Raw genomic sequence first — 26,595 nt, forward strand, 5'->3', positions numbered from 1 at the left:
TGGAGAGAGAGGTGAGAGGGGGAAGGAGAATGTATTTGGGTCATGAGGGAGGGATTTAGGGGAGATGGAGAGAGAGGCGAGAGGGGGAAGGAGAATGTATTTGGGTCATGAGGGAGGGATTTAGGGGAGATGGAGAGAGAGGTGAGAGGGGGAAGGAGAATGTATTTGGGTCATGAGGGAGGGATTTAGGGGAGATGGAGAGAGAGGTGAGAGGGGGAAGGAGAATGTATTTGGGTCATGAGGGAAGGATTTAGGGAAGATGGAGAGAGAGGTGAGAGGGGGAGGGAGAATGTATTTGGATAATTTCCAGAAGGTTCTGTTTTGCTGTGTTATCTGCCTAAAGAAGAAAGGCCCAAATCATGGAAAGACTCTCTCTATTGATACTGGCCACTGTGTGGACGTGACAGAACCCCGTGTAGTTCACCTGTCTCTGTATTGATACTGGCCACTGTGTGGACGTGACAGAACCCTGTGTAGTTCACCTGTCTCTGTATTGATACTGGCCACTGTGTGGACGTGACAGAACCCCGTGTAGTTCACCTGTCTCTGTATTGATACTGGCCACTGTGTGGACGTGACAGACCCCCGTGTAGTTCACCTGTCTCTGTATTGATACTGGCCACTGTGTGGACGTGACAGAACCCCCTGTAGTTCACCTGTCTCTGTATTGATACTGGCCACTGTGTGGACGTGACAGACCCCCGTGTAGTTCACCTGTCTCTGTATTGATACTGGCCACTGTGTGGACGTGACAGAACCCCATGTAGTTCACCTGTCTCTGTATTGATACTGGCCACTGTGTGGACGTGACAGAACCCCGTGTAGTTCACCTGTCTCTGTATTGATACTGGCCACTGTGTGGACGTGACAGAACCCCGTATAGTTCACCTGTCTCTGTATTGATACTGGCCACTGTGTGGACGTGACAGAACCCCCTGTAGTTCACCTGTCTCTGTATTGATACTGGCCACTGTGTTGACGTGACAGCACCCCGTGTAGTTCACCTGTCTCTGTATTGATACTGGCCACTGTGTGGACGTGACAGAACCCCCTGTAGTTCACCTGTCTCTGTATTGATACTGGCCACTGTGTTGACGTGACAGCACCCCGTGTAGTTCACCTGTCTCTGTATTGATACTGGCCACTGTGTGGACGTGACAGAACCCCGTGTAGTTCACCTGTCTCTGTATTGATACTGGCCACTGTGTGGACGTGACAGAACCCTGTGTAGTTCACCTGTCTCTGTATTGATACTGACCACTGTGTGGACGTGACAGAACCCCGTATAGTTCACCTGTCTCTGTATTGATACTGACCACTGTGTGGACGTGACAGAACCCCGTGTAGTTCACCTGTCTCTGTATTGATACTGGCCACTGTGTGGACGTGACAGAACCCCCTGTAGTTCACCTGTCTCTGTATTGATACTGGCCACTGTGTTGACGTGACAGAACCCCGTGTAGTTCACCTGTCTCTGTATTGATACTGGCCACTGTGTTGACGTGACAGAACCCCGTGTAGTTCACCTGTCTCTGTATTGATACTGGCCACTGTGTGGACGTGACAGAACCCCATGTAGTTCACCTTAACTCACCCACTCTCTTTCACTCTTTTCTTTCACTCCTTCATTACCCACATTTTCCTCTCTCTGTTTCCCTCATCCCTCTCTCTTTGTCTCGACCTCATTATCGCTCCTTTCTCCCTCCATCTCTCTCTCTCTCTCTCTGTCTCTCTCTGTCTTTCTTTCCTGCCCACCTGTTTTTCTCAAGCAGTCGCCCTTTCCACGGCCCCCATTGGACAGTCTTATAGTTTTTGTATTGGACCCTATGTGCAGCTGGACTGTTAATCCTAGGAGCCGTAAGGGAACTGAATTAGACTGGCGTCATCTCCAGTTAATTGTCATGTACTCCTGAGGGGATACACAGTTATTATTATTTGGTGAAGAGACCTCGCATAAGCATTATAACTCCAATGAGTGTCTTTATACTAGGAGCTATTAGAGCCTTAAATCTGCCCCTCTGGGAGTCAGTCTGTACATTTGATGAATAATATTCATTTTAATTTAATTTACAGTACCTTAAAGTATTCCCACGCCTTGACGTTTTCCACATGTTGTTGTGTTCCAGCCTGAATTTAAGAAGGATTCAAGTGTGTCACGATCGTGTGGCGGATTAACGGACCAAAATGCAGCAGTTGGAAAATATGCCATCTTCTTTTATTATAACACGAAGATGAACACGACACAAAAACACTTTAACAAAACAACAAAATAACAAAACGACCGTGAAGCTACAAACGTTGTGCACATACAAACAGGCTACAAACGTTCTTACATAGACAATTACCCACAACCAATGAGAGCCTATGGCTACCCTAAATAAGGCTCCCAATCAGAGACAACCGAAATCAGCTGTCTCTAATTGGGAACTCATTCAGGTAACCATAGACTCTCCTAGATAACTAACCAACATAGACAAGGCTAGACATATACACTCAACACAAAACCATCTACTACACCCCATAACCCCTTTACCAAATAAACACCCAAAACCAACAAAACATAAACATTCCCCATGTCACACCCTGACCTAACTAAAATAATAAAGAAAACAAAGAATAATAAGGCCAGGGCGTGACATAACCCCCCCCTTGAGGCGCGAACTCCGGGCGCACCATACACAGTCTAGGGGAGGGTCTGGGTGGGCTCCCCTCTACGGTGGCGGCTCCGGCTCTGGTCGTAGTCCCCACGTCACCACAGTACCTAACCACCTCCTAGGCCTCCTCCAAACGACCCCCCTCCACATTAACCCCATTGCATTAAGGGGGAGTTCCGGACTAAGGGACAGCTCCGGACTAAGGACCAGTACCAGGGTAAGGGGCAGTACCAGGGTCAGGGGCAGTACCAGGATAAGGGGCAGTACCAGGGTAAGGGGCAGTACCAGGGTAAGGGGCAGCACCAGGGTAAGGGGCAGCACCAGGGTAAGGGGCAGCTCCAGGGTAAGGGGCAGCTCCGGACTGAGGGACTGCAGCTCCGGACTGAGGGACTGCAGCTCCGGACTGAGGGACTGCAGCTCCGGACTGAGGGACTGCAGCTCCGGACTGAGGGACTGCAGCTCCGGACTGAGGGACGGCCCATGGCTGGCTGACAGATCTGGCTGCTCATGGCTGGCTAACGGATCTGGCTGCTCATGGCTGGCTAACTGATCTGGCTGCTCATGGCTGGCTGACTGATCTGGCTGCTCATGGCTGGCTGACGGATCTGGCTGCTCATGGCTGGCTGACGGATCTGGCTGCTCATGGCTGGCTGACGGATCTGGCTGCTCATGGCTAGCTGACGGATCTGGCTGCTCATGGCTAGCTGACGGATCTGGCTGCTCATGGCTAGCTGACGGATCTGGCTGCTCATGGCTAGCTGACGGATCTGGCTGCTCATGGCTAGCTGACGGATCTGGCTGCTCATGGCTAGCTGACGGATCTGGCTGCTCATGGCTAGCTGACGGATCTGGCTGCTCATGGCTAGCTGACGGATCTGGCTGCTCATGGCTAGCTGACGGATCTGGCTGCTCATGGCTAGCTGACGGATCTGGCTGCTCATGGCTAGCTGACGGATCTGGCTGCTCATGGCTAGCTGACGGATCTGGCTGCTCATGGCTAGCTGACGGATCTGGCTGCTCATGGCTAGCTGACGGATCTGGCTGCTCATGGCTGGCTGACGGATCTGGCTGCTCATGGCTGGCTGACTGATCTGGCTGCTCCTGTCTGGTTGGCGGCTCTGGCAGATCCTGTCTGGTTGGCGGCTCTGGCAGATCCTGTCTGGTTGGCGGCTCTGGCAGATCCTGTCTGACGGACGGCTCTAGCGGCTCCTGTCTGGCTGGCGGCTCTAGCGGCTCCTGTCTGGCGGACGGCTCAGTGGGCTCATGGCAGACGGGCGGCTTTGCAGGCTCATGGCAGACGGGCGGCTTTGCAGGCTCATTGCAGATGGATGGCTCAGATGGCGCTGGGGAGACGGATGGCTCAGATGGCGCTGGGGAGACGGATGGCTCAGATGGCGCTTGGCAGACGGGCAGTTCAGTCATTGCTGTGCAGACGGCAGACTCCTGCCGGCTGAGGCGCACTGTAGGCCTGGTGCGTGGTGCCGGGACTGGTGGCACCGGGCTGGGGACACGCATCTCAGGGCTAGTGCGGGGAGCAGCAACAGGACGCACAGGACTCTGGGGACACACAGGAGGCTTGGTGCGTGGTTTAGACACTGGTGGTAAAGGGCTGGAGACACGCACCATATAGCTAGTGCGTGGAGGAGGCACTGGTGGTACTGGGTTGGGGCGGGGAGGTGGCGCCGGTAATACCGGACCGTGCAGGCGTACTGGCTCCCTTGAACGCCGAGCCTGCCCAACCTTACCTGGTTCTATGCTCCCCGTCGCCTGACCAGTGCGGGGAGGTGGAATAACCCGCACCGGCCTATGTAGGCGAACCGGGGACACCATGCGTAAGGCTGGTGCCATGTACGCCGGCCCGAGGAGACGCACTGGTGACCAGATGCGTTGGGCCGGCTTAATGACATACGGCTCAACGCTCAGTCTAGCCCGGCCGATACGTGGAGCTGAAATGTACCGAACCGGGCTATGCACGCGTACAGGAGACACCGTGCGCTCTACTGCGTAACACGGTGTCTGCCCGTACTCCCGCTCTCCACGGTAAGTACAGGGAGTAGGCGCAGGTTTCCTACCTGACTTCGCCACACTCCCTTTAAGGCCCCCCCCAAGAAATTTTTGGGTTGTACTCACGGGTCTCCAGCCTTGTCTCCGTGCTGCCTCCTCATATCGCCTCCTCTCGGCTTTCGCTGCCTCCAGCTCTTCACGAGGGAGGCGATATTCTCCAGGTTGATCCCAATGTCCATCTCTTTCCAATTCGTCCTCCCAACTCCAGAGATCCTGTGTAGGTAGGTCCTGTTGCCGCCTTCCATGCCGCTTGGTCCTATGGTGGGTAATTCTGTCACGATCGTGTGGCGGATTAACGGACCAAAATGCAGCAGTTGTAAAATATGCCATCTTCTTTTATTATAACACGAAGATGAACGACACAAAAACACTTTAACAAAACAACAAAATAACAAAACGACCGTGAAGCTACAAACGTTGTGCACATACAAACAGGCTACAAACGTTCTTACATAGACAATTACCCACAACCAATGAGAGCCTATGGCTACCCTAAATAAGGCTCCCAATCAGAGACAACCGAAATCAGCTGTCTCTAATTGGGAACTCATTCAGGTAACCATAGACTCTCCTAGATAACTAACCAACATAGACAAGGCTAGACATATACACTCAACACAAAACCATCTACTACACCCCATAACCCCTTTACCAAATAAACACCCAAAACCAACAAAACATAAACATTCCCCATGTCACACCCTGACCTAACTAAAATAATAAAGAAAACAAAGAATAATAAGGCCAGGGCGTGACAAAGTGAGATGTTTGGTCACTGGCCTCCACACAATACCCCATAATGTCAAAGTGGAATTGTGTTTTTATTATTCATTAAAAATGAAAAAATGTAAGTATTCAACCCCATTTATTAATGCAAGCCTAAATATGTTCAGGAGTAAACATTTGCTTAACAAGTCACATAATAAGTTGCATGGAATCACTCTGTGTGCAATAATGGTGTGTAACATGTTTTTTGAATGACTTCATCATCTTTATACCCCACACATTCAAGTATCTGTAAGGTCCCTCAGTCGAACAGTGAATTTCAAACACAGATTCAACCACAAAGACCAGGGAGGTTTTCCAATGCCTCGCAAAGAAGTGTACCTATTGGTAGATGGGTACAAATAAAATAAAAAGCAGACATGGAATATCCCTTTGAGCATGGTGAAGTTATTAATTACACTTTGGATGGTGTATCAATACACCCAGTCACTACAAAGATACAGGCGTCCTTCATAGCTCAATTGCCGGAGAGGAACGAAACCACAACAGTGTAGTTACTCCACAATACTAACCTAATTGACAGAGTGAAAAGAAGGAAGCCTGTACAGAATACAAATATTCCAAAACATGCATCCTGTTTGCAACAAGGCACTAAAGTAATACTGCAAAACATTTGTTAAATCAATTAACTTGAATACAAAGTGTTATGTTTGGGGCAAATTGTCACGATCGTCTTCATTAGAGAGAGTGGACCAAGGCGCAGCGTGTGAAAAATACATCTTCTTTATTTAGAAGAGAGAAAACACAAAACGAACACTATACATAAACTGAAAACAAAACAACAAAACGACCGTGAAGCTACAAACGTTAGTGCACAGACAAGCAACAAACGTTCAACATAGACAATTACCCACAAACAGCTACAGCCTATGGCTGCCTTAAATATGGCTCCCAATCAGAGACAACAATAACCAGCTGTCTCTGATTGAGAACCAATTCAGGCAACCATAGACTTTCCTAGACACCTATACTAAACACTAACCCATCTACTCTACTTAACCCCCTAAACCACAGGTGTCAAACTCATTCCACGGGGGGCCAAGTGTCTGCGGGTTTTCGCTCCTCCCTTATACTTGATTGATAAATTAACATCACTAATTAGTTAGGAACTCCCCACACCTGGTTGTCTAGGGCTTTATTGAAAGGAAAAACCAAAAACCTGCAGACACTAGGCCCTCCGTGGAATGAGTTTGACACCCCTGCCCTAAACCATACAACACCCTAGACAATACAAAAACACACAAAGACAACCCACCCCAACTCACGCCCTGACCAACTAAATAAATAAAAGAAAAAGGAACAATAGGTCAGGAACGTGACACAAATCCAATACAACACAACACATTACTGAGTAACACTCTCCATGTTTTCAAGCATAGTGGTGGCTGCATCATGTTATGGGTATTCTTTTAATCTTCGAGGACTGGAGAGTTTTTCAGGATAAAAAAGAAACGGAATGGAGTTAATCACCGTCAATACCTGGTTCAGTCTGCTTTCCACCAGACACTAGGAGAGGAATTCACCTTTCAGCAGGACAATAACCTAAAACACAAGGCCATATCTACACTGGAGTTTCTTACCAAGAAGACAGGGAATGTTCCTGAGTGGCCGAGTTACAGTTTTGACTTAAATCTACTTGAAAATCTATGGCAAGACCTGACAATGGTTGTCTAGTAATGATCAACAACCAATTTGACAGAGCTTGAAGAATTTTGAAAAGAATAATGGGCCTATGTTACACAATCTATGTGTGAAAAGCTCTTAGAGACTTACCCCGAAAGACTCAGAGCTGTAATCTCTGCCAAAGGTGCTTCTACAAAATATTGACTCGGGGGTGTGAATACTTATGTATGTGAGATATTTCTATATTTAGTTTTCAATAAATTAGCAAAAAAATTGCTAAAGATGTGTTTTCACTTTGTCATTATGGGGTATTGTGTGTAGATGGGTAAGAATTATATATATAAAAAAATCTTATCCATTTTGAATTCAGGCTGTAACACAACAAAATGTGAAATAAGTCAAGGGGTATGAATACTTTCTGAAAGCGCTGTATTTCATCATTTCAAGTTTTTTATTTTATTTTTTTATTTTACCGTTATTTTACCAGGTAAGTTGACTGAGAACACATTCTCATTTGCAGCAACGACCTGGGGAATAGTTACAGGGGAGAGGAGGGGGATGAATGAGCCAATTGTAAACTGGGGATTATTAGGTGACCATGATGGTTTGAGGGCCAGATTGTGAATTTAGCCAGGACACCGGGGTTAACACCCCTACTCTTACGATAAGTGCCATGGGATCTTTAATGACCTCAGAGAGTCAGGACACCCGTTTAACGTCCCATCCGAAAGACAGCACCCTACACACAGGGCAGTGTCCCCAATCACTGCCCTGGGGCATTGGGATATTTTATTAGACCAGAGGAAAGAGTGCCTCCTACTGGCCCTCCAATACCACTTCTAGCAGCATCTGGTCTCCCATCCAGGGACTGACCAGGACCAACCCTGCTTAGCTTCAGAAGCAAGCCAGTAGTGATATGCAGGGTGGTATGCTGCTGGCAAGTTAGATTCTGTTGTGTCATGTTATATCATATGAAATTCAAAAATAGAAAACAATTAAGCAAGGAAATACAATAGACAAAGAATGATGAAATAGAACAATAATTCTACGGTGCAGTCTGAAATCTTCAGATAACTGCCAAAAATATAGGAAACACCAACATAAAGTGTCTTAATAGGGCGTTGGGTCACCACGAGCCAGAACAGCTTCATTGTGCCTTGTCATAGATTCTACAAGTGTCTGGAACTCTATTGGAGGGATGTGACACTATTCTTCCACGAGGAATTCCATAATTCTGTGTTTTGTTGATGGTGGAAAACACTGTCTCAGGCACCGCTCTAGAATCTCCCATAAGTATTCAATTGGGTTGAGCTCTGGTGACTGAGACACTGATGGCATATGGTTTACATCGTTTTCATGCTCATCAAACCATTCAGTGGCCACTCGTGCCCTGTGGATGGGGGCATTGTCATCCTATGTGGTGTAGCCATGGTAAACAAAATAATGGCCTGCCTAGCATTTTTATTCATGACCCTAAGCATGATGGGATGTTAATTGCTTAATTAACTAAGGAACCACACCTCTGTGGAAGCACCTGCTTTCAATATACTTTGTATCCCTCATTTACTCAAGTGTTTCCATTATTTTGGCAGTTAACTGAATATCCAAACAAGTTCAACACTTTTGACCAAACATTTTAGTTATAGATTGCACCTTTAAATATGCACCATGCAAACATTGCTCCACCATTTACTGGTTGCAAAAATTCTAATAGTTTGCCTAATTTCCGTTTATGTGAAATAATAAGAATGTATAGTGTAGAGAATCATTGTACCATCTAAACCGCTGTGAAATATATTTTCCATAACCCAAAATATAGTATTTTTAGCTGTTTGATGCTGGTGCACAAAACCGAAAGTAAAAGACGCAAAAACTAAACTGAAGTACGGGAAGCGTAGAAAGAGTGCACATAAAACAGATCTACCTCTTCTTATACTTGCTTTCAAATTCTATGTGAATTTGGTCGGTTTGCCCAAAAAGTCACTTGAACTGTTACTCCAAACATCACTTACCGTTTCAGTTCATCACTCTCTATTGTGTCGCTAGTTTTTTCTTCCACTGCAAGAGAAAAGAGAAGGAGAGAGCAAGAGAGGGGCAGAAAGAAAAGGAGAGAGCAAGAGGGGCAGAAAGAGAAGGAGAGAGCAAGAGAGGGGCAGAAAGAGAAGGAGAGAGCAAGAGAGGGGCAGAAAGAGAATGAGAGAGCAAGAGAGGGGCAGAAAGAGAAGGAGAGAGCAAGAGAGGGGCAGAAAGAGAAGGAGAGAGCAAGAGAGGGGCAGAAGAGAAGGAGAGAGCAAGAGAGGGGCAGAAAGAGAATGAGAGAGCAAGAGAGGGGCAGAAAGAGAATGAGAGAGCAAGAGAGGGGCAGAAAGAGAAGGAGAGAGCAAGAGAGGGGCAGAAAGAGAAGGAGAGAGCAAGAGAGGGGCAGAAAGAGAAGGAGAGAGCAAGAGAGGGGCAGAAAGAGAATGAGAGAGCAAGAGAGGGGCAGAAAGAGAATGAGAGAGCAAGAGAGGGGCAGAAAGAGAATGAGAGAGCAAGAGAGGGGCAGAAAGAGAAGGAGAGAGCAAGAGAGGGGCAGAAAGAGAAGGAGAGAGCAAGAGAGGGGCAGAAAGAGAAGGAGAGAGCAAGAGAGGGGCAGAAAGAGAAGGAGAGAGCAAGAGAGGGGCAGAAAGAAGGAGAGAGCAAGAGAGGGGCAGAAAGAGAAGGAGAGAGCAAGAGGGGGGCAGAAAGAGAATGAGAGAGCAAGAGAGGGGCAGAAAGAGAATAAGAGGGGGAAGATGTATAGCCAAGTGTGAGACGAAGAGGGAAAAAGAGGAACAACTTGAGCTTGTCTGTGAGGTTCAGTGTACTTTAGAAAGCCCCTTGCAGGCTAAAAGATCAGAGCCTCTCTTTAAGGGTGTCAATGGAGCACAGAGAAATCGATGGGCCATGGCCAAGACACCCTTCAACAACACTCTCTCCACCTTTCATCTTTCATTCTTTCTTTCTTTCTCTCTCCCTCTTTCTCTCTCTTTTTGTCTCTCTCGCTCCCCCTGCTTTGGCTCGCCAACGGCATCAGTTTATCCCTTCTTTCTGTTCTCCGTCTGTCCATTCTCTCCTATCTTTCATCTCTGAAAATGTGAAGTGTTCTAAGAAGCAGGCTTCATGGTCATTTTTAACGGGCATAACTGTCCAACTGTGCCTGAGCAGAATTCATCAATAAGACCTTATGTAGCAGAATCCTTTGGATTTATGGAGGCAGTTATTGACAGGAGAGTGATAACTCAGCGGTGTAATTCTGTTGCAGCCTACAGAAGAACAAGGCAGCGCATCATTGTGCATCTGTGAGATCTTGGAAGACTACAATGAAAAGTGGCGGAGTGATATCACTACTTTCCCTTAAACTTTTTCTGCAAAACAAGTTTTTATCTCTCCCTCTTTCTCTCACTCTTCAGAGTATTGTATTTTTGAATTGGCGTTGAATTAGCTATGTAAATACGTTGGATTGTTCCACTAAAGTTTGTTCTAAAGTCAATATCTCGCTCTCTCTCGTTCTCTGTAGGTTCTGTCTGTGCCCCACAGAAGGTTGGTGTGCTGTAGCCGTCTGTTTGAGGTGACGGACGTCAACAAGGCCCAAAAACAGGCAGCCCACCAGAGAGAAGTCTTCCTCTTCAATGACCTTATCGTGGTAAGATTCCCTGACACCGGACTGACTCTGCAACGGATTGTGGGATATGTAGTATTGTCTTCAGAAAGGATGATAAACTTACTACACCCCTCTGAGGATTATAGGGGGACATTGTTATGGGATTATAGTACTGCAAATGTCTACGTGTTTGGATTTAATTGCTTTTGGGAAGTGTGGTGTCACCTGACCTAAAGTAGTAACATTTCCAAACTATACAGAGATGAACTCACTATCAACTTGGTTGTAGTCAACTCGTGAAGTGTGGTAGCCCACAGTCATATAAAGCAGCTTGTATTGTCTGCCACACATATTCAAGCATGTAATACCCAGGAAGTCTCTCACAGGGAACCATTTTCTGAAGACTACGTCCCTAGTTTCTATTTTGTTTCATGACTCATTTCTTAAATAATAGATGGTACAGCAGGTTAAACGGAGTCCGCAGTGAACTTATAAACTCAAGCCTCGAGAAAGAAAATAACTACTGGGGTCAGTAATGAAGTCCAAGCTTCAGTCATTCATTTGGTCAAAGTCGAATGGGCCTCGGAGTTAATCATAGATGAAATGTCTGTTATAGTTAATACACCCATTAGGGCAACTCCAAATGTTATCTATGTGAAGTATTAAACTACTCCCATAATTCCACTGGTTCTCATCTTAATCTGTCTCGAACAAAAACTGGGGGAGAGAAAATAAAAATGAAAGTGTTTCTCTGCTGCCTGCGCTGCCGTCAAAGTAATTGCGCCCCGAAGGGAGGAGGGGAGTTTTGAAAATGCTTATTCTTTGCCGGGCCAGAAAAAAATCCTCTTGCGACGTCTTGGCGGAAAACTGTTGATTCGGCACAAAGAGAATGTCATAATTACTTCAATCGCTGAACCTCATTTTGTGAGCATGAAAAAAAATGAGGACGCACTCTCGAGGTTTACGCAATTACACGTAATTAAGAGGGCGGCTTCCTGCGAGACCTTGTTTCTCACGACTACTCAGAGAGTATGGTCTGTGATAAGTTTGCAATTTTGTAAAATTTTTATTTTACTGTGTGAAATTAATTGGAAGGGTGTTCTTCTTCACGAGTGAATCATTATTCTTGAGGTTCCAACACTCTCATCTGCAGCGGTGGATGTGTCACGGTGATGTATTGGTTTAATATGGCGGCTTACCAAAAAGGCCCTGCAGTATCAGCACTGAGGAGATACTCTCATCTTTCTCTATCTGTGGTGTTTCTATACTGTACGAGAGTTCCTCTCTCTCTCTCTCTCTCTCTCTCTCTCTCTCTCTCTCTCTCTCTCTCTCTCTCTCTCTCTTTCTCGCTCTTTCTTTGTCTCTTTCTCCCTCNCACCTTTGTTTGTCTCTCTCTCTCTCTCTCTCTCTCTCTCTTTCTCGCTCTTTCTTTGTCTCTTTCTCCCTCCCTCTCTCTCTCTCTCTTTCTCACTCTTTGTTTGTCTCTTTCTCCCTCTCTCTCTCTCTCTCTCTTTCTCGCTCTTTCTTTGTCTCTTTCTCCCTCCCTCTCTCTCTCTCTCTTTCTCACTCTTTCTTTGTCTCTTTCTCCCTCCCTCTCTCTCTCTCTCTCTCTCTTTCTCGCTCTTTCTTTGTCTCTCTCTCTCTCTCTCTCTCATTATTTCCCTCATTATATCTCTACCCATAAGGCATAGCTGTTTTCCCCCACACACTCACAAACACATCCTTGAAAAAATATAAAAAGTTGCAGTGCTGTTATGTCACTTTCAGTGGAAACGGTATTTTTCTCAGAGAGAAAGCTATACTGTAGTAAATAGTCTCTGAAGGTTATTAGTAGGATGATATGAATATGCTGTGTTCATCCTCTCCGACCGATGATGGATTTTTGATCCTTTATTTTAACATGGAGGTCACATTGAGACTTGAATGGCTTTTTCTCCAGTGCCTTGAACAGGAAACACCAAAGGGAAGCAAACTTCAAAGCCTGTTGAAAGCATGGCTTAAAACCTTATCCCAGCCATCACCTAAACCCAACCCTAACCTGACAATAACACCTGCAGTGCTGACTGAGATTGAAGAGAAAGGCTTTGACAATAATAGAAGAGAATAATAATTGCTGCCCATCTGTTACAATGGAAACACGGTTTACTCTGCTCCCACAACACATGCCACAGGAACAGTTTTTGGAGGTTAAGTGTCTTGCTCAAGGGCACAAGGGTGATGGATGGGGCTTGCCCACATTCTTTAGGCTACTTCTCTAACCTCTAAGCTACCTATGTTTTTTATACTCTTTAGGGCTGTTTTCTAGTCACAGTTAGTCCTGGAATTTAAAGCAAGCTCAATGGAGAATCTCAATTGAAAATGCCTTTTAAGTCCAGGATTAGGATTGATCTGTGTCCAGTAAACCACACTAATATGTTTTTAAAGTGGAACAGAAGACATCCTGAATAGGTTCTTATTTTGATGTTCTGATTGACATCTCCGTCTTTGCTAATAACTTCTTTATTGAGGAAAAATGCACCTACTACGAGTGTGATATGTGGTTGTCTCACCTAGCTATTTTAAGATAAGTGGCTTTTTACCCTCAGATCCTGAAGCTGTGTCCAAAGAAGAAGAGTTCAGCAGCCTACACCTTCTGTAAAGCCCTGGGCCTCCTGGGCATGCACTTCACACTGTTTGAGAACGAGTGTAAGTCACCTAACACCAGCATCACTCACCTTCCAAAGGAGAGAGAGAGAGACTGGGAGAGAGAGAGAGACTGGGAGAGAGAGAGAGACTGGGAGAGAGAGAGAGACTGGGAGAGAGAGAGAGAGACTGGAAGCGACTGGGAGAGAGAGAGAGAGAGAGACTGGGAGAATGAGACAGAGTGAGGGACGAACATTTTTTCTTAACCAGTGTTGCCATGGCAACTCAAAGTGAAACAAGCAGTAAGCCATGCAGAAATATGTTATCTTGATCTGCAGGTAGATCCTTCAAAGTACATCCCTTTTTGAGACATTTACACCACTATCATAGAGGAGGACAGCAGCGAACAGAGGAGGGAAATAAACGGGGGGAGGGAGAGAGAGCGGGAGAATGTAGGGAAAACAGCAAAACTGAATGAAGCAGATCAATGGTGCTAGCAACCCCAGTCACATTGAGTACCCAGAATACATTGTGTTAGCCTTGATTTAAGTACATCATACATAACTCCATTTATTTGGATAAAAAGCCTCTACCTAACCAACATATTACGTAGTCAACCCCAAGGTTATGGGTTTGATTCTCACATGGGTCACATGCATACATGCATGCGTACATACAGTACCTTCAGAAAGTATTCGTACCCCTTGACTTATTGGCCTCATGGTGAAATCTCTGAGCGGTCTCCTTCCACTCCGACATCTGAGTTATTCCACATTTTGTTGTGTTACAGCCTGAATTCAAAATGGATTAAATAAAAACATTTCTCATCCATCGACACACAATAACCCATATTGACAAAGTGAAAACATGTTTTTAGACATTTTTGCAAATATATTGAAAATTATATACAAAAACATCTAATTTACATAATTATTCACAACCATAAGTCAATACATGTTAGAATCCCCTTTGGCAGCGTTTACAGCTGTGAGGCCTTCTGGGTAAGTCTATAAGAGTTTTGCACACCTGCATTGTACAACATTTGCCCATTATACTTTTCAAAGTGCTTCAAGCGCTGTCAAATTGGTTGTTGATCATTGCTAGATAACCATTTTCAGGTATTGCCATAGATTTTCAAGCCGATTTAAGTCAATACTGTAACTAGGCCACTCAGGAACATTCAATATTGCTATGTTAAGCAACTCCAGTGTATATTTGGCCTTGAGTTTCAGTTTATTGTCGTGCTGAAAGGTGGATTTGTCTCCCATTGTATTTTGGAAAGCAGACTGAATCAGATTTTCTAGGATTTTGCCTGTGCTTAGCTCTATTCCGTTTCTTTTTCTATATAAAAAAACTCCCTAGTCCTTGCCGATGACAAGCATACCCATAACATGATGCAGCCACCACCATGCTTGAAAATATGAAGACTGGTACTCAGTGATGTGATGTGTCGGATTTGCAGCAACTATAAAGGACATAAAGTAGATTTCTTTGTCACATTTTTTTTGCAGTTTTACTTCCGTGCCTTATTGCAAATAGGATGCATGTTTTCAATATTGTTATTCTGTACAGGCTTCCTTCTTTTCACTCTGTCATTTAGGTTAGTATTTTGGAGGTAACTGTTTTAAAGTCACCATTGGCCTCATGGTGAAATCTCTGAGCGGTCTCCTTCCACTCTGACATCTGAGTTAGGAAGGACGCCTGTATCTTTGTAGTGACTGGGTGTATTAAAACTTCTACTTGGTCACAATCCCGGATCCGGGAGCACCCTCATCAGTAAAAAAGCTGACTAGCATAGCCTAGCATAGCGCCACAAGTAAATACTAGCATCTAAATATCATGAAATCACAAGTCCAAGACACCAGATGAAAGATACACATCTTGTGAATCCAGCCATCATTTCCGATTTTTTAAATGTTTTACAGCGAAAACACAATATGTATTTCTATTAGCTAACCACGATAGCAAAAGACTCAACCGCATATTTTCACAATTTTTTTACCGCATAGGTAGCTATCGCAAATTCGACCAAATAAAGATATAAATAGTCACTAACCAAGAAACAACTTCATCAGATGACAGTCTTATAACATATTTATTGCATAGCATATGTTTTGTTTGAAAAATTTGCATATTTCAGGTATAAATCATAGTTTTATATTGCAGCCACCATCACAAATCTCACCAAAGCAGCTAGAATAACTACAGAGACCAACGTGAAATACCTATATACTCATCATAAAACATTTATGAAAAATACATGGTGTACAGCAAATGAAAGACAAACATCTTGTGAATCCAGCCAATATTTCAGATTTTTTAAGTGTTTTACAGCGAAGACACAATATAGCATTATATTGGCTTACTACAATAGCCTACCACACAACCGCATTCATTCAACGCAACGTTAGCGATAGCGAATAAACCAGAAAAAGATATAATTTTTTTTACTAACCTTCACAAACTTCATCAGATGACAGTCCTATAACATCAAATTACACAATACATATATGGTTTGTTCGAAAATTTGCATATTTAGCGGCACAAATCATGGTTTTACAATGTGAATACGTAGTCAAAATGCAGAAATATTGTCCGGAGAAATCTTGGAGAGGCTAATCTAATCAAATAACTAATCATAAACTTTACAAAAAAATACATGTTGGACAGCAAATTAAAGATACACTAGTTCTTAATGCAACCGCTGTGTTAGATATTTAAAAATAACTTTAGTACGACATACAGCTTACGTTATAGCGAGACAGCGCCCAAAATCAGGGCGGAATATACGTATAAACATTTTCGACAGAAATACGAAATAACATCATAAATGGTTCCTACTATTTGATGAGCTTCCATCAGAATCTTGTACAAGGTGTCCTTTGTCCTGAATAATCGTTGTTTGGTTGTAGAATGTCGTCTTCATCTGTCGAAATAGCTAACAAAGCTAGCCATGTGGCGCAGGAGTGTCCAACTCACCATAACGCAAAACAAAGAAAATACCGAAAATCGCAATAAACTGATATAAACTGATATAAGTCGGTTTAAAATAACTCGTTTATGATGTTTTTAACACATATATCAAATAAAATCAGAGCCGGAGATATCTAACTTCTATAACGAAAGCTTTTCAGATTGCAATCCAGAGGTCCTTCTTGCGCCATGCTGAACAATGAAAAGACTGGTCTCGTCATTCCAAGAGGTCTTATTCGGCCTCAGATAAAGCTATACACCCCATTCCACCTCTCACTGTCTATTGACATCTAGTGGAAGGCGCATGCAGTGCATGTAGACCCATAGATTTCATGCAAATTAATAGGATGGCCCTGGAACAGAGCCCCCGATTTCAGATTTTTCAGTTCCTGACAGGAAGTTTGCTGCAAAATAAGTTCTGTTTTACTCACAGATATAATTCAAACGGTTTTAGAAACTAGAGAGTGTTTTCTATCCAATAGTAATAATAATATGCATATTGTACGAGCAAGAATTGAGTACGAGGCAGTTTAATTTGGGAATGATTTTTTACAAAGTGAAAACAGCGCCCCCCTATTGAGAAAACACCACTCAAAGTGTAATTAAAAACTTCACCATGCTCAAAAGGAGATCTACCAATATGTGCCCTTCTTTGCGAGCCGTTGGAAACCCTTCCTGATCTTTGTGGTTGAATCTGTGTTTGAAATTCACTGTTCAACTGAGTCATTCAAAAAATCACATTAAACACTATTATTGTACACAGAGTGAGTCCATGCAATTTATTATGTGACTTGTTAAGCACATTTTTACATGCATACCTGCATACATACATGCATACATAATACATACATGCATGCATACATGTACTGTAACTGCCAAACCAACATATTTGCATGGAATGTATCAGTATCGAAACAGGTTGTGCGATTGAAAGCCAGCCAGCCCAGAAGGATTGAGTTATAGTCATGGGGATTTGGCAGGGAGAAGAAATGTATGTTTTGATAATGGAATCAGACCCGGCCGCGCGGGGTTATTGGAAAAAGGGGAGTTTGGATGCGGCCCCCTATCTAGTTTCTCCTCCTGATCCTCCCACCACTCTGCATTCAGCCAGGCAGGTGATATTTTCATATGAAATCTATCACACAGGGATATTCTTTTCTTCACGCCTCGGGCATGAAAGATGCAGTGCCTCCATCGTCAAAGTGCCATTTAAAAGAGCGAAGGGGAGAGCGAGGAGCACGGATAGTGAGAAATGAAAACAGAAAACAGTCGCGACTAATCTTATTTCCACAATGAATTTATTGGCTCTTTTGCCTCATTCCCTTCTTTGGGGAAGGAGAAAAAAGCTTTCGGATATTTTTTGTTGCTACTGTGTCAGTTCAAGATGTGAGAAAATGGTTCATTCTTTAGTTACCTGGCTGTGATGTATCAAGCCTTTCTTTTGCTTTGGGGGAACTCATCTCTGTTTAGTGATTTAAACCATAATACTTGTTATTCTGAAAAGAAACTCCAGCACAGTTACATCCGTGAATACTCCACAAACTAGTTAATGGATCTATTTGACCAACGTTTTGGTAAACATGCCTTTAGCCAGTCTGGGTCTATTGAAATATCTAACTATTAGTGGTGGGCACCAATATCATTGGATATTGATATGAGCAAGACATTTGGCGATATCGTTTCATCCTTCTTATTAACACTATTACGTAAAAAAAGTGATCTCCTTCTCATCTCTCCTCCTCAGACTACCCCCATGGCATCACCATCATCTCACCCTTTGGCTCAGACAAGAAGCAGGTGCTCAACTTCTGTGCCCAGAGCGCCGAGGAGCTGCTCAAGTTTCTAGAAGATCTGAAGGAGTCCATTGCTGAGGTGTCAGAGATGGAACAGATACGCATTGAATGTGAGTACTGTGTGTGTGTGCGTGTGTGTGTGCGTGTGTGTGTGTGTGTGTGTGTGTGTGTGTGTGTGTGTGTGTGTGTGTGTGTGTGTGTGTGTGTGTGTGTGTGTGTGTGTGTGTGTGTGTGTGTGTGTGTGTGTGTGTGTGTGCGCGCTCCGTTGCTCCAAACTCAGGTGAAGAGGGAGGGGGAAAAAAGAAACAGCTCATGCAAAATAATGTATGAATCATCCATCCCTCCACCCGCACAGAAATTCTCTTTCATTTCTCAAAAAGGAGAAAAGTAAATTGGAATCACGGTGCCGCAGGCTTCTTTACACAAGTGCTAACAACGGGGAGAGGAAGATGTCAACAGTCTATCTGTCTGTCTACGTGTGCATGTGTCTTTGTATACGTTGATGTCATTACATAACCAAACTGTGTTCATGCTCATATTCCTCCTAGTACCCAAACAAATGACATTACTGTATCTCTAACATCAACGACAACACCAAAGATACAAGTAGTTATGCTCCCAATACTGAGATCATACACTCTGTTCTGATGCGTTTCTGAAAAACAAGAGTCAGGGAACGGTTGTGTTTCTATTCTGCCTGGGGGACTCGCGACGTGTGTATGTGCATGTGTGTCTGTGTGTATGTGTCTGCCTGAGTGTATGTGCATGTGTGTCTGTGTGTATGTGTCTGCCTGAGTGTGTGTGCACGTCTGCCTGAGTGTGTGTGCATGTCTACCTGAGTGTGTGTGCATGTCTGCCTGAGTGTGTGTGCATGTGTGTCTGTGTGTATGTGTCTACCTGAGTGTGTGTGCATGTCTGCCTGAGTGTGTGTGCATGTGTACAAGTTTGTGTTTAATTGTTTATTATTTGGTTATAAGGATCCCCATTATCTTTAGCAGAGGCAGAAGCTACTCTTCCTGGGTTCCACAAAAAGCACTATAAACATGACACTGATTCACTGATAGACAAGGACAGTCACACACATTTAAAATACAACCACATACAAGCAACACAACTAAAAGTGTCTCTCTGTGTGTGTCCCCTCACAGTCCCCTCTGTTCCATGAGATGTTGTTTAATCAGTTTTTAAAGGTTATTTTGCTGTTTGCTGAGTAAATGGAGATGGAAGATAGTTCCATGTGATCATGGCTCTGTATAATACTGTATGTTGCCGTGAATTTGTTTTGGACTTGGGGACTGTGAAGAGACCACTGGTGGAATGTCTTGGGGGCTCTGAAGAGACCCCTGGTGACATGTCTTGGGGACTGTGAAGAGACCCCTGGTGGCATGTCTCGGGGACTGTGAAGAGACCTCTGGTGGCATGTCTCGGGGACTGTGAAGAGACCTCTGGTGGCATGTTTTGTGGGGTATGTATGGGTGTCTGAGCTAAATGTTATTTGATTATGCAGACAATCTGGAATTTTCACCACAGTAATATTTCTCATAGAAACAAGAGAAGCAGTAATCTCTTATCAATCCTCAACCAGGAAATACTAGCACGCATATTGTTGATGTTAGCTCTCTATGTGCAAGGTGTGCTGCTCTGTTTTGAGCCAGCTGCAGGTTTGCTAATTCTTTCTTGTTAGAGCCAGTAAAGGGTGCTTTACTATTTGTAGGCAGTGGAATTACTTTAGCTTCCTCCCACGCCTTTGGACACACACACACACTCCTTTAGGCTTTGGTTAAAGATATAGCAAATCAGGGTGGCAATACAGTCTGCTACCTGTGCATGTGTGTGTGCGAGCGCGCGCGCCCATGCGTGCATGTACAGTATGTGTGTTGTCGTATCGTCAGCATCTCCCTGGGCAGCGTTGATTTCTTATCAGTCTTACCCTGGGATTAACCCTGGAGGTTTCCCTGCCTTGCCTGTCTGACAGTGCCTTGATACTCTGTGAGAGGATAAGTACAGAGAAACAAGTCCCCACTGCAACACAGATTTAAAGGTTGAACACATTAACAAGGAGAAGCTAGAGGCCTGGGGTCCAACAGAGAGGAGCGATCAGGAAGAAACAGTGCTTTTGGGGCTTACTGACCAATACTAAGGAGAGAAAAATGGCCATACAGGCACACAGCCTTTTTAAACAGGCATCCTGATTCACAAATCAACCCGGTGTCTGCCCCTCCTCCTGTTTGTTGTGATGCAGAGTTTGCCGACTGTCAGCTGTATGTAAACACATGGACAAATCTATTTTCGACTCTGTGTGCTGTTGAAAGGTAAACACTAATTGTTTCAAGCTAACGTTAGCGAACATAAGATGGACATTCAGTGGGCTCTAAAGTGCCAGCAGTTCACTCGCATTTGCTAGTGAAAGATATTAAATGCAAATACGAAAATAACTGGTCTCATTTGTGCGAGTGTGATATTTCATTATGCGTCCCATTAGTTGTTTTTTTCCCACGTAACATTACGATAATCACGCAACCTGATAGACTGTAACTATGATCCACGTCACAAAAAGCATTACAAAAGTCTAATCCAAAATAAATAGAACCATCTTGGCATTAAATGGAGTCGTGAGTTTAGAAGACTGCGCGATGAAGAGTGAATGAGTGTCTGGTATTAGCTATAGAGGCAATGCTTCTAACATGCCGTTGCACCAGATTTGAGATTTGATCAATTTCCAAAATCTGAAATGATGTACTCGCTGCAAAGAAAGACCAAGGGCACCTTTACATCAGCTGAAACAGCGGACTCATATAGCGAACAGCGGTCAGATTCCCTTTGCGGTAGCCTAGTGAAGTTTTGTGTAGCCAGTTTGCGGTCTGTGTCCATGCGATCAATTGTTTTTGTTTTTATGTTTTCAAAATGATTTAGCTTTTAGTGTTGATTAGGAACCGTGTCTAAAAAGCCAATACTTGTGAACTGGCCCTGGTGATTGGCCCTGTTTGAGAGGTGACAAGCGTTCCTCTATTATAAAGACTAAACTTGGGGGCATGTGCTAAGAAAAACATTATAGATAATTATTTCCATTCTACACTGTACGGGTAATGGAATGAACATACTGACAGTCTGTGCTAATTCCACAAAACATATATTTCTTTTATATGTTCTGTACTTATCAGTATGAATATTTTATTTCTGTTTTGTAAATATGTTTTCAGAGGACTGAACCAGGTGTGGTCCATAATGTTTGTCTAAGCACGTGTTGCTCATGGAAAACAAGTAAGCGTAGGTCCCAAACAAAATAGCAGCTAATTCAGCAAATCATTATTGTTGCAGCCAGTCAGTAAAGCTGTCAGACAATAAGAGAGAGGAGACTGAAAGAAACAGACAGCGCAGCGGGGATAAGACGCTTGTACATTTTGTATCTAACAAATAACTTGTTATTATTTGTTTAATACATTTTTTTAAACTCCAAGAATAAAGGCCCTTTGTGTGTCCTTTCTATTTCTGTCTTGTTAGTGACGTTGACCATGTGTGTACATGGAATACTGTCAGGATAGAAAGTATTCCTACTTTGAATGGACTTGATTTGGTACAATTCTAAAATTGCGATCAGACTCACAAACAGCGTGTGCACGAGCGTGGGGGGGAACCCATTTCGGCATGTGTTATGCGCTCCAGTTGAATCTCCAATTTGCCGGGCGCGTCTGGTACTCTAAAAGGTTGGACAGGGTTGGCATGTATGTGTTTGTCTCCCAGTCTGACTCCTGACAGAGACCTTGGCCACTGACCTTTTGTTAGTGTTCTCTGGTGCAGTGCAGCCAAACACTCTGGACAAAACAAGAACAAAGGAGAGGGCAGCTCTCCTGAAAGCAGCCAGGCAGAAGAGATGGGGAGGAGAGTGGTGTTTGTGTTTGTGTGTGTGCTAGTGCTTGTGTGTGTGTTTTGCGGGTTTGTCTGTTTGCTTTAGGGAAGTCACACATGCATACACACTAGCACGGATGCATGCATATGTGCACACACACACACACACACGCATACACACTAGCGTGCACACACTATCTCACACACACATGCATACACACATAGGCACCTGATATAATAATAAACAGATTGCATTTTGCACCCCTGTCTCCACAAGATTAATGTTTTTGGTTTGAAAGTTTTGCTTCACCCCCGCCACAGTAGTTGCACCACCGGTGTATAAAATGAAAAGGCAAAAAGCTATGATCGCTTATTGATCTGACCTGTTAAATCCACTTCAATCAGTGTAGATGAAGGGAAGAGGCAGGTTAAAAGAGGATTTTTAAGCTTCGAGACAACTGAGACATGCATTGTGTATGTGTGCCATTCAGAGGGTTAATGGGCAAGACAAAATATTGAAGTGCCCTTGAACAGGGTATGGTAGTAGGTACCAGGCGCACCGGTGTGTCATGAACTGCAACCACAGGAGGTTGGTGACACCTTCATATGGGAGAACAGGCACTGGAGTGGAATTAGTGGAATGATATCATATACATCAAACACATGGTTTCCATGGTTTCCAGGTGTTTGATGCCATTCTATTGGCTCCGTTACAGTCTTTGTTATGAGCCGTCCTCTCCTCAGCAGCCTTCACTGTCTGCAACGCTGCTGTGTTTTTCACACTCAACAGTTTCCCGTGTGTATCAAGGACAGTCCACCACCCAAAGGACATCCAGCCAACTTGACACAACTGTGGGAAGCATTGGAGTCAACATGGGCCAGCATCCATGTGGAATGCTTTCAACACCTTGTAAAGTCCATGCCTCGATGAATTGAAGCTGTTTTGAGGGCAAAATGTTTGGTACACTCAGTGTATGTAGCCTATTCACTATGGTTGTTGTACAAAAGGCCACTACTGGAATGGCTACAGTAGAATCATTTTTGTTCAAAATGTGTGGTTTTAAGAACAAAAATGTGTGGTTTTAAGAACCAAAATGTGTGGTTTTAAGAACAAAAATGTCTGGTTTTAAGAACCAATATGTGTGGTTTTAAGAACCAAAATGTGTGGTTTGAAGAACCAAAATGTTTGGTTTTAAGAACAAAAATGTGTGGTTTTAAGAACCAACATGTGTGGTTTTAAGAACCAACATGCAATTCCATGACGTATGCAGTGCAGTGCTTTGTTTCTATTCGTCAAATGTGCCTACACAATAACAACACATGTGGCTACACAATAACAACACATGTGCCTACACAATAACAACACATGTGCCTACACAATAACAACAAATGTGCCTACACAATAACAACAAATGTGCCTACACAATAACAACACATGTGCCTACACAATAACAACAAATGTGCCTACACAATAACAACAAATGTGCCTACACAATAACAACAAATGTGCCTACACAATAACAACAAATGTGCCTACACAATAACAACAAATGTGCCTACACAATAACAACACATGTGCCTACACAATAACAACACATGTGCCTACACAATAACAACACATGTGCCTACACAATAACAACACGTGACTACACAATAACAACACATGTGCCTACACAATAACAACACATGCAGGCTGTATATGAGTAGCTCAGGAAATGGTAATGAAGGAAAAGGTTGAAGGCCTCTGCTCCAGCCTGTTCAAATATGACCCATATTACTGGAGCTACATGTTATTCTTTCTATTGCACATTCCGCGCCGCAATTTATGGAAATATATAGCTGCCCCAAAAATCTAGTTTGATAATAATGATAAATGAATAATATGTTTGTAATATTGTGAACATGATCAATGACCAAATAAAAAAGCTTAACTCCAGTTTCAGACTTATCAATGAATTATTTGAGGTGCGATTTTCAGGGGAGTAGATTAGTAATCTAGTCATTAAAACACTTTTTCAATATCATTTATTGTGGCAAAACCTAAGAAAAATAGTTGTGTTTTGTTCATAAAAATGGGTTCCTCCTGTTAAGAAACAGCTTTGAATTGCAGGAAAACTGTTTTAAAAGCTTTTGCACCCCCATTTTCAGACAAAGTCAAGCGCCAATGCATAAACACATACACTCACACACAATCACTGGCACACACACACACACAGTCGACATCTTCCCCTCCCCTACGAAGGAGCCCCATTGTTAGCACTCGTGTAAATAAGCCTGCGGCAGCCTATTCCATTTTTTTATTGTTTATTTCTCCTCTTTGAGAAATGAAAGGGAATTCCTGTGTGGATGGAGAGATGGATGATTCATACATTATTTTGGATGAGCTATTTTTTTTTTTTTCATCCCTTTTTTCTCTCCGTTGGACTGGAGATACGCTGGGGGATGTTGCTGTGACTCAAAGGTCACCTGAGTTTGGAGCAAGGAGGCACACACATGCACAGACTCACTCACAAACACAGATGAAAAAGCAGACACACACAACACTTCCTACTATTTCTCATGAGGAAGAAACTTGAAAAAGGACTAAACTATTCTGCACAGTCATCCTACTAGAGTACAGCTGCAGCAGAATTATAGAACCAAGCAGTCAGTGGAGACACGACAACATTTAGCCGTCGCCAATGGAAATGACAGGCAATCATCATCAACCGCAGAGCGGAATTGGAGCGAGTATGTTTACGTCCCAAATGGCAGCCTATTCCCTATGCAGTGCACTACTTTAGACAAGGGCCCATAGGGAATAAGGTGCCATTTGGGACACAGTGTAGAGTTGAGTGACTCTAGGGAGGAGGTAGAGGACTCGCCCCCACTTGCTTTTCTGTTTTGTCTGTCTCTGTCACCTGTCTATCTCTCTTTATGTCTGTCTGTCTGTCTGTCTGTCTGTCACTGTCTCTGACTCTACTGCTGTCACCTGTCTATCTCTCTTTATGTCTGTCTGTTTATCACTGTCTCCGTCTCTACTGCTGTCACCTGTCTGTCTCTCTTTATGTCTGTCTGTCACTGTCTGTCACTGTCTCCGGTCTCTACTGCTCTCACTCTGTCTGTCTCTCTTTATGTCTGTCTGTCTGTCTGTCTGTCACTTTCTCCGTCTCTACTGCTGTCACTCTGTCTCTCTTTATGTCTGTCTGTCTGTCACTGTCTCCGTCTGCTGCTGTCACTCTGTCTGTCTTTCTTTGTCTGTCACTGTCTCCGTCTCTACTGCTGTCACTGTCTGACTCTCTTTATGTCTGTCTGTCACTGTCACCGTCTCTGCTGTTGTCACTCTGTCTGTCTCTCTTTATGTCTGTCTGTCACTGTCTCTGTCTCTGCTGCTGTCACTCTGTCTGTCTCTCTTTATGTCTGTCTCTCTTTGTCTGTCTCTGTCTCTGCTGCTGTCACTCTGTCTGTCTCTCTTTATGTCTGTCTCTCTTTGTCTGTCTCTGTCTCTGCTGCTGTCACTCTGTCTGTCTCTCTTTATGTCTGTCTGTCTGTCACTGTCTCCGTCTCTGCTGCTGTCACTCTGTCTGTCTCTCTTTATGTCTGTCTGTCACTGTCTCCGTCTCTACTGCTGTCACTGTCTGATTCTCTTTATGTCTGTCTGTCACTGTCTCTGTCTCTGCTGCTGTCACTCTGTCTGTCTCTCTTTATGTCTGTCTCTCTTTGCCTGTCTCTGTCTCTGCTGCTGTCACTCTGTCTGTCTCTCTTTATGTCTGTCTGTCTCCGTCTCTGCTGCTGTCACTCTGTCTGTCTCTCTGTCTGTCTGTCTGTTTCCCTTGCACATGCTGTTCCCTCTGTCTCTCTCTTTATGTCTGTCTGTCACTGTCTCCGTCTCTGCTGCTGTCACTCTGTCTGTCTCTCTTTATGTCTGTCTGTCACTGTCTCCGTCTCTACTGCTGTCACTCTGTCTGACTCTCTTTATGTCTGTCTGTCTGTCACTGTCTCCGTCTACTGCTTTCACTCTGTCTGTCTCTCTTTATGTCAGTCTGTCTGTCTGTCACTGTCTCCGGTCTCTACTGCTCTCACTCTGTCTGTCTGTCTGTCTGTCTGTCTGTCTGTCTGTCTGTCTGTCACTGTCTCCATCTCTACTGCTGTCACTCTGTCTGTCTCTCTTTATGTCTGTCTGTCTGTCTGTCTATCTGTCTGTCTGTCTGTCACTTTCTCCGTCTCTACTGCTGTCACTCTGTCTCTCTTTATGTCTGTCTGTCTGTCACTGTCTCCGTCTGCTGCTGTCACTCTGTCTGTCTTTCTTTGTCTGTCACTGTCTCCGTCTCTACTGCTGTCACTGTCTGACTCTCTTTATGTCTGTCTGTCACTGTCACCGTCTCTGCTGTTGTCACTCTGTCTGTCTCTCTTTATGTCTGTCTGTCACTGTCTCTGTCTCTGCTGCTGTCACTCTGTCTGTCTCTCTTTATGTCTGTCTCTCTTTGTCTGTCTCTGTCTCTGCTGCTGTCACTCTGTCTGTCTCTCTTTATGTCTGTCTGTCTCTGTCTCCGTCTCTGCTGCTGTCACTCTGTCTGTCTCTCTTTGTCTGTCTGTCTGTTTCCCTTGCACATGCTGTTCCCTCTGTCTCTCT

At 44.1% G+C, this 26,595-nt stretch overlaps 1 protein-coding gene across 3 annotated transcripts in view; it reads left to right on the forward strand.

The window, feature by feature from the left end:
• The window catches only part of LOC129838510 (IQ motif and SEC7 domain-containing protein 3-like), a gene marked incomplete at its 5' end in the record, with an annotated part of 72,859 nt that overhangs the window by 31,519 nt on the left and 14,745 nt on the right, over positions 1-26,595 (forward strand). For all 3 annotated transcript variants that reach the window (XM_055905535.1, XM_055905536.1, XM_055905537.1), the window contains 3 exon segments: positions 10,666-10,791; positions 13,335-13,434; positions 18,089-18,247. In XM_055905535.1, coding sequence (XP_055761510.1) covers positions 10,666-10,791; positions 13,335-13,434; positions 18,089-18,247 — 385 coding nt within the window.

This window comes from Salvelinus fontinalis, chromosome 39 (assembly GCF_029448725.1).
Source record: "Salvelinus fontinalis isolate EN_2023a chromosome 39, ASM2944872v1, whole genome shotgun sequence".
NCBI lineage: Eukaryota > Metazoa > Chordata > Actinopteri > Salmoniformes > Salmonidae > Salvelinus > Salvelinus fontinalis.